The 13,707-nt window shown below is 50.5% G+C and overlaps 1 protein-coding gene across 1 annotated transcript; it reads left to right on the top strand.

The window, feature by feature from the left end:
• The first annotated feature begins 4,705 nt into the window (after window positions 1-4,705).
• On the top strand, window positions 4,706-13,384 carry Sox7 (SRY-box transcription factor 7). Its single transcript, XM_034498390.2, has 2 exons — window positions 4,706-5,146; window positions 8,838-13,384. The coding sequence occupies exons 1-2, from the start codon at window positions 4,909-4,911 to the stop codon at window positions 9,749-9,751; spliced, it is 1,152 nt and encodes a 383-aa protein (XP_034354281.1). The 5' UTR covers window positions 4,706-4,908; the 3' UTR covers window positions 9,752-13,384.
• The last annotated feature ends 323 nt before the right edge of the window (window positions 13,385-13,707 follow it).

Genomic DNA, 13,707 nt, shown 5'->3' with positions numbered 1-13,707 from the left:
TGTGAGACCCATAAAAGTGACAAAGCTCTGCTTGCACAGTTACAGGGACATCTCAGATCCTAGCTGGTAGTTTTCATCCCTAAAGTTTTTCTAATTTAGGAGCCTCAATGGATTTATCATCAGTGGCTTTGAAAAGGTTTCCTATGGATTGAAAAAGAGGAGCTCTCTAGGGTAGTGAATTGTAGGGAAATGGGGGAAAGTATGGGGGAGGGAGGAAGGAGGTATTGGGGGAAGAGGAAAGAAAGGAGGAGCCAGAAGGACAAAGGGGAAAGAAAAAATAGAAGTCACCAGAGATGAGCCTTGTACAGGTGTGCACACTAAACAGGTGGGACTGGGCTTGCTCCAGCTGCTCTTGGCCCATTTGATTTCAGTGTCCAGGACAAGTCTTGACCTCTGGGTGTGATTGTGAAAAAAGTTCTGCTGAAACTTCCTAAAGTTAGAGAGCTAAGGGGAGAGGGCAAGGAGAGTGACTATCAGAGGTTGGTGAAATGCCCTCCCCTGAGCATATGAGAACCAGGGAGCTAAGGTATGACAGCAAGAGATGCCAGGTGGAGTCTCGGCTCCATCACTTGTAGGCACAGCCTGGCCTTCCTCCTCTGGGAAATGGCTTGTACTAAGCTCATTGTGGACTTCCCGTAGGTGGTATGGAAGCAGAGTGGAGCAAGCCAATTGCAACCAGCTTGTGTACTGTCAATCAAATGCAGACAGATCAGTGTAAGCAAAGATGGTGGGGAAAATTTCCACCTCCAGCTTAGATCAAGGGACAAACAGCAACAAGAGACATTTGCTCTAAGTGACTGCACCACAGCTGTCAGCATCCAAAGGAGACGTGTGTCTGTCCCTGCTAAAGCTGCTGTGCTTAGTGCCTGCCCAGTCTCTGCAGCTCATAGCGGGTGTTGCTCCCTGGGTGAAGTGGGAACCTCCAAGCCAGCTTCAACCCTTTTTGTCTGTCTCCCTCCCTCTCCCCAGGCTCCCAGAGCCATGGAAAAATCTCCTTGAGGGGTGAGTTTTGAAGCCCTGACCTTTAAAGCCTTTTAGACGTTCACCATGTGTCTGTTCTATTGTTTCACAGTTCATTGATGTGCACCCGCCACCCGATTTAATCTTCAGTTTACAGATGGAGGCATGAAGGCTGGAATCCACAGACACATTGCAAGAAACTTGGATTTGAGGGTTTCTGTGTCAGGTTATGTCTTCCTGAAAAACCGGGGTTAGAGAACTACAGAGGTTAAAAAGTAGAGGGATGGAGGGAGAAGGAAAGGGGTAGGGGTGAAGGAGAGGAGGAGAGGGGAAGAAGAGGGGAGAGAGGGAAAACTAGAGATTATTTGAGAGATGAGCAGAGAGGGGGTTTATTGCCGGTAGCCTGTGTGAGTCGGCCCTGATTTGGGTTAGATAAATTTGAAGCATGGTCCATACACAGGTGCCAGTGTTCCAGGTCGCCTCTCAGGTACTGCATATTCGACTCTGATATCTTGCATGGAGCCGGGGATCCCTTGCCACTTAGGGTTTCTGCCCAGATCTAACCAGCCGCGGCCCCTGTGCCTTGACTCTGATGCATTGCCTGCAGAGGGTTAGTACTTTAAGTTCTCGCAGAAGTCTACAGTGATCAGCACAATACATGGGCTGGCAAAATCGGGCATCCGAATGCCTGGGGAGGGGCGGGGAGGGAACGGGCACTGTAGCTTTTACAGTTCGTCGGTCTTTAGACTCTCCTGGACTGATCAGTACTTTGGCAAAGTCTGACTTTTGCAGAGACCTAAGAGGCGCCAGGGTCACTGCAACTGTGTCCTTTGGCGTCTCCCCCACCCTTTTCCGGCTTTCCCACTGGCAGAAGAGGATGCTCCCAGCTCCTTTCCCTGCTACTTGGACTGCCTAGTTGATCTTCAGTGGGAGAGAATGTGCCTAGACCTGCTGGGACAAGATGCCCCAGGGTGGGGTGGTATCCAAGGGGGGTTCCCCTTCTCTGGGGAGAAGGGGTGGGGACAATGGGGGAGAGATTTGTAAGGATTGGACTGGGAAGAGAAGAGGGAGGGGGCTATGATTGGGATGTAAAGTGATTTTAAAAGAAGTGGAGGAGAAAGAGGAGGAGGAGGAAGAGGAGGAGGAGGAGGAGAGGGAGATGGAAAGAGAGAGGGAGATGGAAAGAGAGAGGGAGAGGGGAGAGGGGAGAGGGGAGAGAAGGAGAGGGGAGAGGGGAGAGAGGGAGAGGGGAGAGAGGGAGAGGGGAGAGGGGAGAGGGGAGAGGGAGGGAGAGGAGGGAGAGGAGGGAGAGGAGGGGAAGGGGAAGGGGAAGGGGAAGGGGAAGGGGAAGGGGAAGGGGAAGGGGAAGGGGAAGGGGAAGGGGAAGGGGAAGGGGAAGGGGAAGGGGAAGGAGAGGAAGAGGAAGAGGAAGAAGAAGAAGAAGAAGAAAAGAAGAAGAAGAAGAAGAAGAAGAAGAAGAAGAAGAAGAAGAAGAAGAAGAAGAAGAAGAAGAAGAACCACCATTACAAAGAGGAAGTAGAGGAAGTAATGAAAGTGAACGAACCAGCCCTGGGTTCCAGCCTAGGATGCCTCCCAAGCTGTGGGTTGGGTAGGGCCAGCTATGGAATTCAGTCGTTTGATCCCCAGACTCACAACTATCACTTGCCTGCAATGTGTGAAACTAACTACTTGGAAGCAACTTTCCTAACCTCTATTCTCTGAGTCTGGCCCCTCTCTTTGTCCCGAATTTGCCAAGATATCTACAGCTTTCCCTAAGGGCTCTGCACTGGTCCAGCCCGGCATTTTCACAAACTGGCACATCGCTCGGGTCCTAGGTGCTCTATGCACAACTGCACAATTTCCACTTAGGGAGAGCTCAAGGATTAGGGCCTTTAAGTGAGGTTCTTTAAGAAGAGTATACTGCACTGGTCTCTCTGAAGCTGCATTAAAAGCACCCTGACCCTAGAGCAGAGAGAGGGTCAAAATAGCGGCCCCCAGTGATCCGCTGTCGTCCTGTCCCCTTTACTCAAAAAGCTATCCCTCTCAAGAAGTACGTCTGGGAGCAATCCTGGCAAGGAAGCCTAACACTCCAAATGGCCTAGTGCCCCCCTCCCCCAGCCCCATGGGGACTTCGGCCTCCATGGTGGATACACTGGGCAAACCTTCCAGTCTAGTGACGGTGCCTGGTGGCACTGCTGCCTGCACCTCAGGACACTTCTTCCAGGCCAGCTCCCTGCTGCACCACCCTTGGCTGGTAGCTGTCCTGGCTTTGCACAGTAGCGGGGGAGGCAGGAGCGGAGCGATCACCGGCTTTAAGGAACACTGGCCTTAGAGCGCAGCTGCTAGACCCTGGCCCGAGGAGATGGGAAATGGCAGTCTATTTTATACCGAAAGCACATGCCTGATGAATTTTGTTTGGAGTCCTGGAAGGTAAAATTAGGTCTTAAACTCGGAGAAGTTGCAGGTCTCCGGACATTTACAACGAGCACCTCAGCCGCTTCGCACGTTGTAAGCGAATTCAGTCACCGCACTGGGACTTTGAGACTAGAGAGGCATCTCCATCAAAGATTACACAGCCAGAGCTCACTGTATTTACCTCATCACCGCCTGTGAGGTCAGCCTTATCGGCCGGGTTTTAGGATTAGGAAAGGTCTTGGGAGATACCAGACTTGCTGTCACGCATTCAGTAACTCAAGGCAGAGTCTAACACCCAACACCACTGCCTTCCGCTCAGACTCTGCCTCTTTCGAAGGTCGGCTCTGTGGAGTCTCCACATGGGGTGGCGCGCCATAAATATTTGTGGGTCTAATTCCGGGAACTATCCGCCCCCCGTGGTGTTTCCTACAGTGGGGTGTGTCTAAGCCACATCGACTCGTTATTTTATTCGTTCATTCCTTCGTTCATTCCTTCGTTCATTCATTCGACAGTTCTTGAATGCCTACGGTGTAACAGTCAAAGCAGCCGCGGTATGCATTAGGGTCTCAAGTTCCCAGTCCACAGCTCATCCAGGATGCGGGAAACCGAGAAGGTTCCACTGCAAGGAAGTAGTTAGGGGACATAGGAGCGGAAAAGCGGCTCCTCCGGAGTCGGAAGAAACACCAGAAATGAATTCCGCGAAAGGGCTACCAGTAAGGGAGACGCAGACTCCGACTGCGGGGAGGCAGCGGCAGAGTGGGATGGGGGCAAAGACAAGAAGAGGAAAATCGGATAGCAGAGACCCGAGGACTGCCGCCCCTCTAGAGATCCAGAGTATCAGTTTGGGGAGGGCACTGCGCAGAGCCCGAAGTCCTGTGGATCCCACATCTACTTAAGACCCTTGGTGGCCACCCACGTTTACTGGGGAGAGATGACCCAAGCCATAGGTGTGATCTGTCCACAACAGCATAACTGGCCGATCTAGGGACATTGATAGTCAGTGTCTCTCCTCCTCGGGTATTCTGGCGTAAGCTGTTTGAGTTCAGTTTTCCCTTGCGGGAGTTTTGGTGGAGTCTGATCCCAGCACGGAGGGCGGCCCAGCAGCGGAACAGGGGGCTGGACCCGACTCCTGAGCCAAGCAGAGGTGACAGCGGGCTGTGGGCTCGCTTCTCCTGGCCCTGCAGCACCTGCACCGGAGCGCCGATCAGGGCCTGGCTCGGGAGGCGTTGGGGCGGACAGGGGCGGACAGGGGCGGACAGGGGCGGACAGGGGCGGACAGGGGCGGACAGGGGCGGGCACCCGGGCAGGCCCGGCCCCTCCCTCCCTCTGCCGGCAGGTCGCAGCGGGGACGCCGCGGCGGGGCAGCCGGGAGGGGCCGCGCCGCCCCGGAGAGTCATTGGCGGACCCGGTGGCCCGAAGCTGATAAATAAGGGCCCGGCCCGAGGCTTCTGGCCAAGTTGGACGTCGCGACCCGAGCGAGGGCCAGGTCAGCGCCGGCCCTACGAGGCGAAGCCAAGTGTCCCGCGTTCAGCCATGGCCTCTCTGCTGGGCGCCTACCCGTGGACCGAGGGACTGGAGTGTCCCGCCCTGGAAGCCGAGCTGTCGGATGGGCTGTCGCCGCCCGCTGTCCCCCGACCTTCAGGAGACAAGGGTTCGGAGAGCCGGATCCGGCGGCCCATGAATGCCTTCATGGTGTGGGCCAAGGATGAGAGGAAACGTCTGGCAGTGCAGAACCCGGACCTGCACAACGCGGAGCTCAGCAAGATGCTAGGTGAGTGCGCGCGCGGCGCGAAGCTGGTGTGAGGATGGCACGGGTGACAACGCCGTTCTGGGGGGGGGGGGATTTGAGCACGGACACCACCAGGGCCTAAGCGGTCCACGCTGTAGGACCAGCGCGGGGCTCCGGACTGGTCCCTTTTCCGGGTCGTAGAGCAGAGACCCGGGTCCCGGGGAAGGGCGCGACCGGCAGCCGATCCTGGGGACTGGAACTCGGGCTCATGGACTCAGACCGGCAGATACGTTCAGCCTGGGTGGAACCGGCGTTTGCTGGAAGACTGAGGAGACTCCACTCCCCACGTAGCATGACTGGGAAATCAGAAAGAGATATTGTCTCGGAGAAAAAGAGAGCGAACGTACCGTCAATTGAGGCCTCACTGAGAAACATCCCTATTTTTAACTATTTAACAACAAAAAAGTCAGCAACAAAAGGCGTACACTCGAATAGGCTGGATTCCCTTACCTGTTTATCGTATAAGTGTAGATAACTTGAAAAGATACTTCAAGCAGCCAGGGAGGGTCTGTGAAGCCCACCGCTTCTTGCTTGCAGCTATGGTGCAGATAATCCTGACTGGAACCAGACAGGCCAGAGAATTGGGGATGAAAATGCTAAACCGGTTCCAAGGAACCCGAGTTTCTGTTGGATTTTCTATTCTCTCCAGTGCTAGGAGCAGAAGTGGGTGGGAATACACACACACACACACACACACACACACACATTAAATGTGTTTGTGTTAGTGTGTATATGTATGCACACGCATGCCACCTTGAGTGTGTGTGGGTCAGAAGACTTCTGGAAGGTGAGGAGTAAATTCTGTGTGGGTTCCAGAAATGAGACTTTTACATTTTCGGGCTTGGTGGTAAATACCTTTACCCACTGACCACCGCGGCGAAACAACTTTCAACTTCACCTTAAAATCTCTTTATACCCTTCAATGTGGTTCTTATTTATTCTAACCAATAAAATCCCTTCAAAATACTTGGTGTTTGCAGAGGGCGCCAAGGCCTTCTAGGAGAGTCATGCATGCCCCTCGACCCCACCCCGCTGGGATGGAAGCCCTTCCCTCTTCCGTAGGAGCCTGGCTCTTTCCTCTTTCAGAGTTACAGAGCAAGGGCTGGCTTTCTGCTGGTAACAGGCCTGGGCCTAGAGAGATGGCCCAGCCCTCTGGCTGTCTGGAGGCACCAAAAAGCAGTTGGCGAGAGTGGTGGGGTTCCAAGCACCTCTTAGCCAGCCTTGTGGCCAACTGTGCCAGCGTCTATGATGAGCACTGTCGGGCTCCTTCCTCCAAACAAAAGAAAAAGCCTGTATATTCATTCCCTACTCTGTTAGCACAACAAGAAATAGACTAATAGCTGCAACACATTTTTTTTTTTACCTGAAAGCGCATATATTTTTTTTTTTAATGAATTTTATGAATCCCTCTGTGGTTCAGTCCCAGTTGGGGAGAGAATGTTCCTACTTTTGACCAGGTTTCTAATGCAGGCCCTGGTGAGAGGAGAAAGAAGGGTGGGGAGCCTGCAGAAGAATCCAAGGTGCCTGTTTTGGGGGGTGAGGACAGGGACAGATGTGGGAGAAGAACCTTCCTGTGGACTAATTCTATCTGAAATACAACTCTAGGCTTTAGGGTGTGCGGTTCATGTTGCAGAAAAGACTGTCTTTCCTCCTTTAGCTCCAAATGGGCGAGGGGAAAACAGCATCTCTTCACTGCTTGTTAAAGCAGAGACCCCACAGTGCCTGCTAGCAGGGCAGCTGCAGCCTCCCTGTTCTTTCTTCATGAGAACTTTCTTCCCTTTCTGGCCTATGAGAAGGAAGGCAGGGATGAGAGTTAACTATTTCAGTATTTAAACACATTAAGCAAGGCATGCCTAGTGCATGGCTAATGAGAAAGTGTATCACAAATTAGACATTTAGGATTTAAAGTGAAAATCATGTTTTATTAAGACTACGGCATCTGGATAAGTTTGGGAACCAGAGCCACATTTTATAGTCAGGTCATGGATAGGGCATGGGTGGGGATGGATCCTGGACATCTTGCAAGTGCCTTGTGGCCTCTTGAAAACCAGTGTCATCTCTACATCTGGTGCTGTGGACACTCTTCAAGACATACTTCTAAGTGGCAGCTAATTGAAACAATTCAGATACTGATAGCTTCTACCTTTGAGCCCCTAGTGTCCTGTGGCACCCTGACCCATGGAGCCAGCCAGTGTGGGCAAAGGCGAAGACAGTGGGGATCAGGGCAGGGCATACATAACCCTGTGCTTAGCCACAAGTGGATTGTACCCAGTAGGGAGACATGGCCTCGTTCCTTATAAGGCTTACATGGCCAGATGCCTTGTCATCTTCTAGCCTAGAGGGTCTGAAACTTAAGGGTACATTAGAGTCATGGGAGAGCATGTTAGATTTGCAGATGCCCACCTCCATTTTAGCCACTAACAGTTTAAATGGTCTAGAAGTGACCCTCGAGACTCTCTGGAGAAGGATTGCATTCCACTGAAAGATGGAAGAGGGATGATGCCAAGGTGGCTTGCAATTGCAGAGGAACAGACAGATAGGGACTGATGACTAGAAGACCAAGTACAAGCAGCATTTTAGCAACAGTGGGGATACATAGAGAAGATAGTCCTATAGGAGAGAGCCCTGGGTTGGAAACAGCACGTCATAGTAAGAAAGATAGAGATGAAACCCAAGGCAGTTAGGGAGTTTGCCTCTGTGGAGAGCTATGGCTGAGCAACTGTCCTGCATAGTCGAAGGGTCCTAACTCCATGGGAAAAAGCAATAGTGTGCACACATAGGTGCGTGCATCTCTGTCTCTGTTTCTCTCTGTCTCTTGGTTTCTGTCTCTGTCTGTCTGTCTGTCTGTCTGTCTGTCTGTCTGTCTCTCTCTCTCTCTCTCTCTCTCTCTCTCTCCCTCTCTCTCCCTCTCTCTCTCTCTGTGTGTGTATGTAAATATTAGCTTTCTGGGTGGGGGGGGAATGGGGAAAGGGGATCACATCTGAAATGTAAATAAAATATCCAATAAAAGTATATATTAGCTTTCAGGCCATACCTATATCTTTTCATAGCAATGCCTATTTGACCCACAGAGGTGAGGAATAATATTTATGAACCTGAATGAGAGTTTTTAATCTACTTCTTGATGACACAATTGGCTGGAGCTGGGTTACCTCACATAAGAGCCCTGTATATACATTACTAAACAGAGTGATTATCCCTTCATAAGTGGCAGGGAACTTTCATTAAATGGCACAAATAAACTCAACTGACCCCTAAAGGATATAAGAACCCCAGTCAATATTGTGGTCTTTAGATTGTTTTTCTCTGTTGCTGGTGATTGGGCCAGGTGGGTCTTCCCTGGGACTCTCCCAGTTGGAATGATTGGCCTGTCTGCTGGTTTTGGGTGACATGATTTCTAAGCACTTTTCTCCACGACACTAACATTGTGCGGTGCAAACAGGAAGAGTTGGTTCAGCCCAGATCACACAGTGTGTGTGCGCGTGAGAGCTGGAACTAAAAGAGCCTAGAGGCAGGTGGTGTCCTTTGTGGCTGTGAGAGGGGTCCAGTGGGTGAGGTAGGGGTTGGAGGTGTTTTCACATGGGATGCCAAGAAGCATGAGGCTGAAGCAGGTGCAAGAGGTGAACCAGCAGTTTGGAGTCTAGCATGCCTTTTTTCTCGTTTGTGTGATCAGGAAAGTCATGGAAGGCGCTGACACTGTCACAGAAGAGGCCCTACGTGGATGAGGCAGAGCGGCTACGCTTGCAGCACATGCAGGATTACCCCAACTACAAGTACCGGCCCCGCAGGAAGAAACAAGGCAAGCGCCTCTGCAAGCGTGTGGACCCTGGCTTCCTCCTGAGCTCCCTCTCTCGTGACCAGAACACGCTGCCTGAGAAAAACGGCATTGGCAGGGGGGCCCTGGGGGAGAAGGAGGACAGGGGTGAGTACTCCCCAGGTGCCACCTTGCCTGGACTGCACAGTTGCTACCGCGAAGGTGCAGCTGCTGCCCCTGGTAGTGTGGACGCATATCCCTACGGGCTGCCCACACCCCCAGAGATGTCACCCCTGGATGCACTGGAGCCGGAGCAGACCTTCTTCTCGTCCTCATGTCAGGAGGAGCATGGCCACCCCCATCACCTCTCCCGTCTACCAGGGCCCCCTTACTCACCGGAGTTCACACCTAGTCCCCTTCACTGCACCCACCCTCTAGGTTCTTTGGCCCTTGGGCAATCCCCAGGGGTCTCTATGATGTCCTCTGTTCCTGGATGTCCCCCATCTCCAGCCTACTACTCCCATGCCACCTACCACCCTCTCCACCCCAACCTCCAGGCCCACCTGGGCCAGTTGTCTCCGCCTCCTGAGCACCCTGGCTTTGACACCTTGGATCAGCTAAGCCAGGTGGAACTTCTGGGGGACATGGATCGCAATGAATTTGACCAGTATTTGAACACTCCCGGCCACCCTGACTCTGCTGCAGGAGTAGGAACCCTCACTGGGCATGCCCCACTCTCCCAGGGAACTCCAACAGGCCCTACAGAGACCAGCCTCATCTCTGTCCTGGCTGATGCCACGGCCACATATTACAACAGCTACAGTGTGTCATAGAGCTGGAGGGATGGAGCCGGGCCCAGTCCTGCCATCCTCTCCTCCCTATGAAGCACTGAGCAGAGCAGAAATTGTAGTGATACCACTCCTTGGTGGCAGGAGGTGAAAACTGCTGTCCCAGAGCCTTCGGTCAAAAGCCAGGATCCTGCGCCCCTTCTGTCCCTTCAAATGTGTTTTGTTGGCTTCACCCTGTAAGCACAGACTTGGGAGCTGTATGCGATAGGACTTTCTAGACACTTTATACCATCAGTGTAGCTGATGGAGAGAAGCCTAGTGCACTGGAGCTCCTGCTTTTGGTGTAGCTACTTCTGATCTGTGGTGCTCCCAGTGAGAAGGACCCTGGGCCTGGGGTCCATCTCAGTTCAGTCTCTAACTGGCAATACCCCGTTCTGTCTTGACTAGCCCTGACTGTTCTCTCTTGTACAGTGGGGGTGGCTTCATAGTCAAGCTCTTGCTCTATGGATCTCCAAGTTATAGCCCTCTCAAGGCCAAGGAAAGTGTAACCTCAGTAATGGGCAGCCTCGCAGGGACTTCATGTGCACTGACTGCCCAAGGACCCAGGCTTTCTGGTTTCCTATAACTCCATCCACAGCCATCCTAGATTTCCAAAGGAACTCCTCCAGTTGAGAAAAATATTCACCCTTGGGCTGGCAAGATGGCGTGGAATATCTCAGTGGGTAAAAGTGCCTGCTGTTAAGTCTGATGACCTAGGTTCTATCCCTGGAACTTACATGGTGGAAGAAGAGAACTGACTCCTGCAAGTTGTATTCTGACCTCTGAATGCATGTGTGCCCCTGCATTATATGTATGCTTGAGCATGCTCTCATGTGCGTGTGTGTGCGCACACGCGCACACACACGCACATACACAATGTAATTTTTTTTAAAGGAAAACATGTACCCTGGTTCAGGAAATTAATTAGTATGTTCAACTGCTTCCCCGAAAGCAAAATCAGATTCAAACTTGTTGTTTTGCTGTGTTTTGTTCTGAGACAGGGTTTCTCTGGTTAGCCTTGGCTATCCTAGAACTCACTGTGTAGATTAGGCTGGCCTCAAACTCAAAGTTAAGCCTGCCTCTGCCTCCTGAGTGCTGGGATTAAAGGCAAGTGCCACCACACCCAGTCTGGAATTTTTTTTTTTTTAAAAATATATATACTTTGGATACATTATTTTTGTTACATACATCTCAGGAGACTACAGCGTGAGAGAAACGCCCTTATGCAGGCATGTCCCCCGCTCCCGTGCCCCAAGGTGTGTAGTCTGATTTAGATTCTTTCAACTGTAGCAATGTCCCAATACCTCCCCGCATAATGAACCAAAGAGCTAGGAATCTAAAGAGTCTGTCCACACAGCAGCAACTTTGGGGTGTGCTGATTTCTCAAGCAAAGTTGTAGCATACCCTTATCTGCAGAGGCAAAGGATGACTCCCTTCCTGATGTCTGCTGCCCCTCGCTCCCAGGAGGGCTTTTCTCTCTTCTCCATTACTCTCCCTCCAAACTGGCCCCTAATTCAAAGGGCCCCTTGCTTGAAATCCCAGGCCTAATTCCCCTGGCCATGAAGGGAACTTGGTTCTTGTCCCTCAAGTGGATATATAGGAACAATTCACCTATCCCACTGACCTTTGGCTGTCCCAAACAAACACACTGTGACACCCAAAGATGTCTGAGCTTTGGTCCCACCCCAGACATTTCCATGCCCTAAGCCTCCTTTGAAGGATCATAACCTAGCACTGAGCTAACAGACTCTTGTCTGCCCTTGGACACGTGTGTATTATTGCCTTTATGAAATGTGTTTTTATATTCTGTCATTATGTTCTCCTTATATTTTGTATTGTTGACAGATTCCCCCCCCAAGAAGTCTTATTATAAAATCACTTATAAGATATACTTAATCTTTATGCTATCACTGTATATACCACTTGGTGATAAATAGTGAATTGTTGATGATATGATTGACTGGTGCCCAGTCCCGGATGGATATTAATAATCTCGTGAAACAGTATCACAGACGTTAAGCTACTCTGTTCCACTTTTTTTTTCAAGAAAACTGCATATGCATGGAACAGTTATGAATATTAATTTGTCGAAAATGTTTAATTTAAATAAATTTTTTGTACCTTGACCATTCTATCCTTTGAAATAGTTTTGAAAAAAAAATATACAGTTTTCATACTAGGTTTCAGTGCTACCTGTAATATTGATTGCGTTGCTTTCTGAATCAACATTTTTATTTTAAAGCAGTTTTGGTAATAATAGGGTTTTAAAAATTTTTATGAGTCATGCTGAAAAGATGAACTTCGATTCTACACATTAGGAATGATGCTGTGTTTGTTGATATTGGCAAAAGAAATCCATGACACCCACATGAGCAGTTTCCCCATGCCTGTTCAGTAACTGCATGCTTCCCAAGTCTAAGCAAACGACCATCGTGCCCTCTCCCCACTTGAGTGGTGTAGCAGTATGCAGTGGCCCTCTGGACTGGACAGCATGCTGTCAGGGAGGCAGGCGCACAGCCTGAATCAAGGGCTGAGGCAGTGGGGACATTTCAGGATGCAACTCTAGTCAAAAAGCTCCTAGAAAACCAGCATGGCTCAGTCCCATGTGTGGTGCCTCCCACTGACCTCTCTTCATGTAAAGAAGGAACTTGTTTAAGTCAAAGGTAGCCATGCACCTTCCCATGCTCCTCTAGGCTAAGAAGCCGGTCTTGGGAAGTCCTTCCTGGGCTTCGGTACATCCTTCTCTGCTGATTATAACCTACATTCATTCTTCAGCAGCACATCACAGTTGTAGGGAGTGTTACAGAAGGTTTCTGAACTGTTTCTCATCCACAGCCCAGGTAGGACTCATCATTCCCACTGCATTACACAGCCAACGACACGAAGGTCCCAAGTGGGAGATGGATTGAGACTCACCACCTTTCTAGGGTGTTGGCTTCAGCACCCACATGGCACACTCTTTGGAAGCTTCTGTGGCTGACGGTTTAGTGCTGCTTTTTGGTTTTGGTTTTGGTATTGGAGATGTGGCCTCATGTTGTGGTTCCCACTGACCTGGAACTCACTAGGTAGCCCAGACTAACCTTGAACCTGTAGAAACCCTTCTTCTTTAGCCTCTTTGGTTCTGTTTTCTGTGCCTCACTAGGGCATGGAATCAACTGCTCCTCAATCCATGACTATCTCAAGCCAGAGAAGAAGAAAAGAATTGTTGATGACAATTGAGATGACACAGAGCCATGCTGCTCTGGCCTGTCATTGCACCTGGCCAGTCGTAGTCGTATTCAGGGATATTGTGAGGTAGTATCCTGGGCTATACTGAGCTCTTAAGTGGCAGTATCTGGTCAAGATGTGCCCTTTGGCACTGCCAGATGGACGTGCATCATTGTAACACACAGTGTGGTTACATTGTCCATGCCCATGAGATGACATGAAACAGGCAGGGGGGTGCTCTGCTCTTAGTGAAACAGTGTGGGAACCAAGGTCTCTGTGGGTTCCAGCTACCTGTACACCCTGCCTGTGGTACTCAGGTTACTATGTGACTGATGTCATCTCATAGGATGACAAGGCATGACGACGAGTTGTTTTTCTAACATGCTGATGTTCCCATGTCATTCTTGGCCTGAAGATTTCTGTTCCAGTTCCTTAAACAGTGAACAATAAAGGAGACTCACCTTGTGGTTGAGGAACCCTGTATTTCAACTCTCACTTGCTTATGTCCAGGGCAGTCTTTATTTTCACAAATGTTGTAGAAAGGGAAACACTTGTGCTCTTTTCTCTAAGACATACTTCTACCACACTTCTACATCTCCTGCCAATTATACAACCTCAGGCCTGTCATATCTGCCCAGCCCCAATTTAGTTCCCCAATGGCTGATGCTCTTTTTTCCAGAAGTTTCTCAGCTTCTCCTTTCTTCCAGTGGATCTTGCTGCAAGAATACCAACTGGTCTCTGAAAATACCATTCTC

The sequence above is a fragment of the Arvicanthis niloticus genome, chromosome 3, assembly GCF_011762505.2.
Source record: "Arvicanthis niloticus isolate mArvNil1 chromosome 3, mArvNil1.pat.X, whole genome shotgun sequence".
NCBI classification, from domain to species: domain Eukaryota; kingdom Metazoa; phylum Chordata; class Mammalia; order Rodentia; family Muridae; genus Arvicanthis; species Arvicanthis niloticus.
Note: the sequence above shows the minus strand (reverse complement) of the source record. Positions and strands in the feature narration are given on the sequence as shown.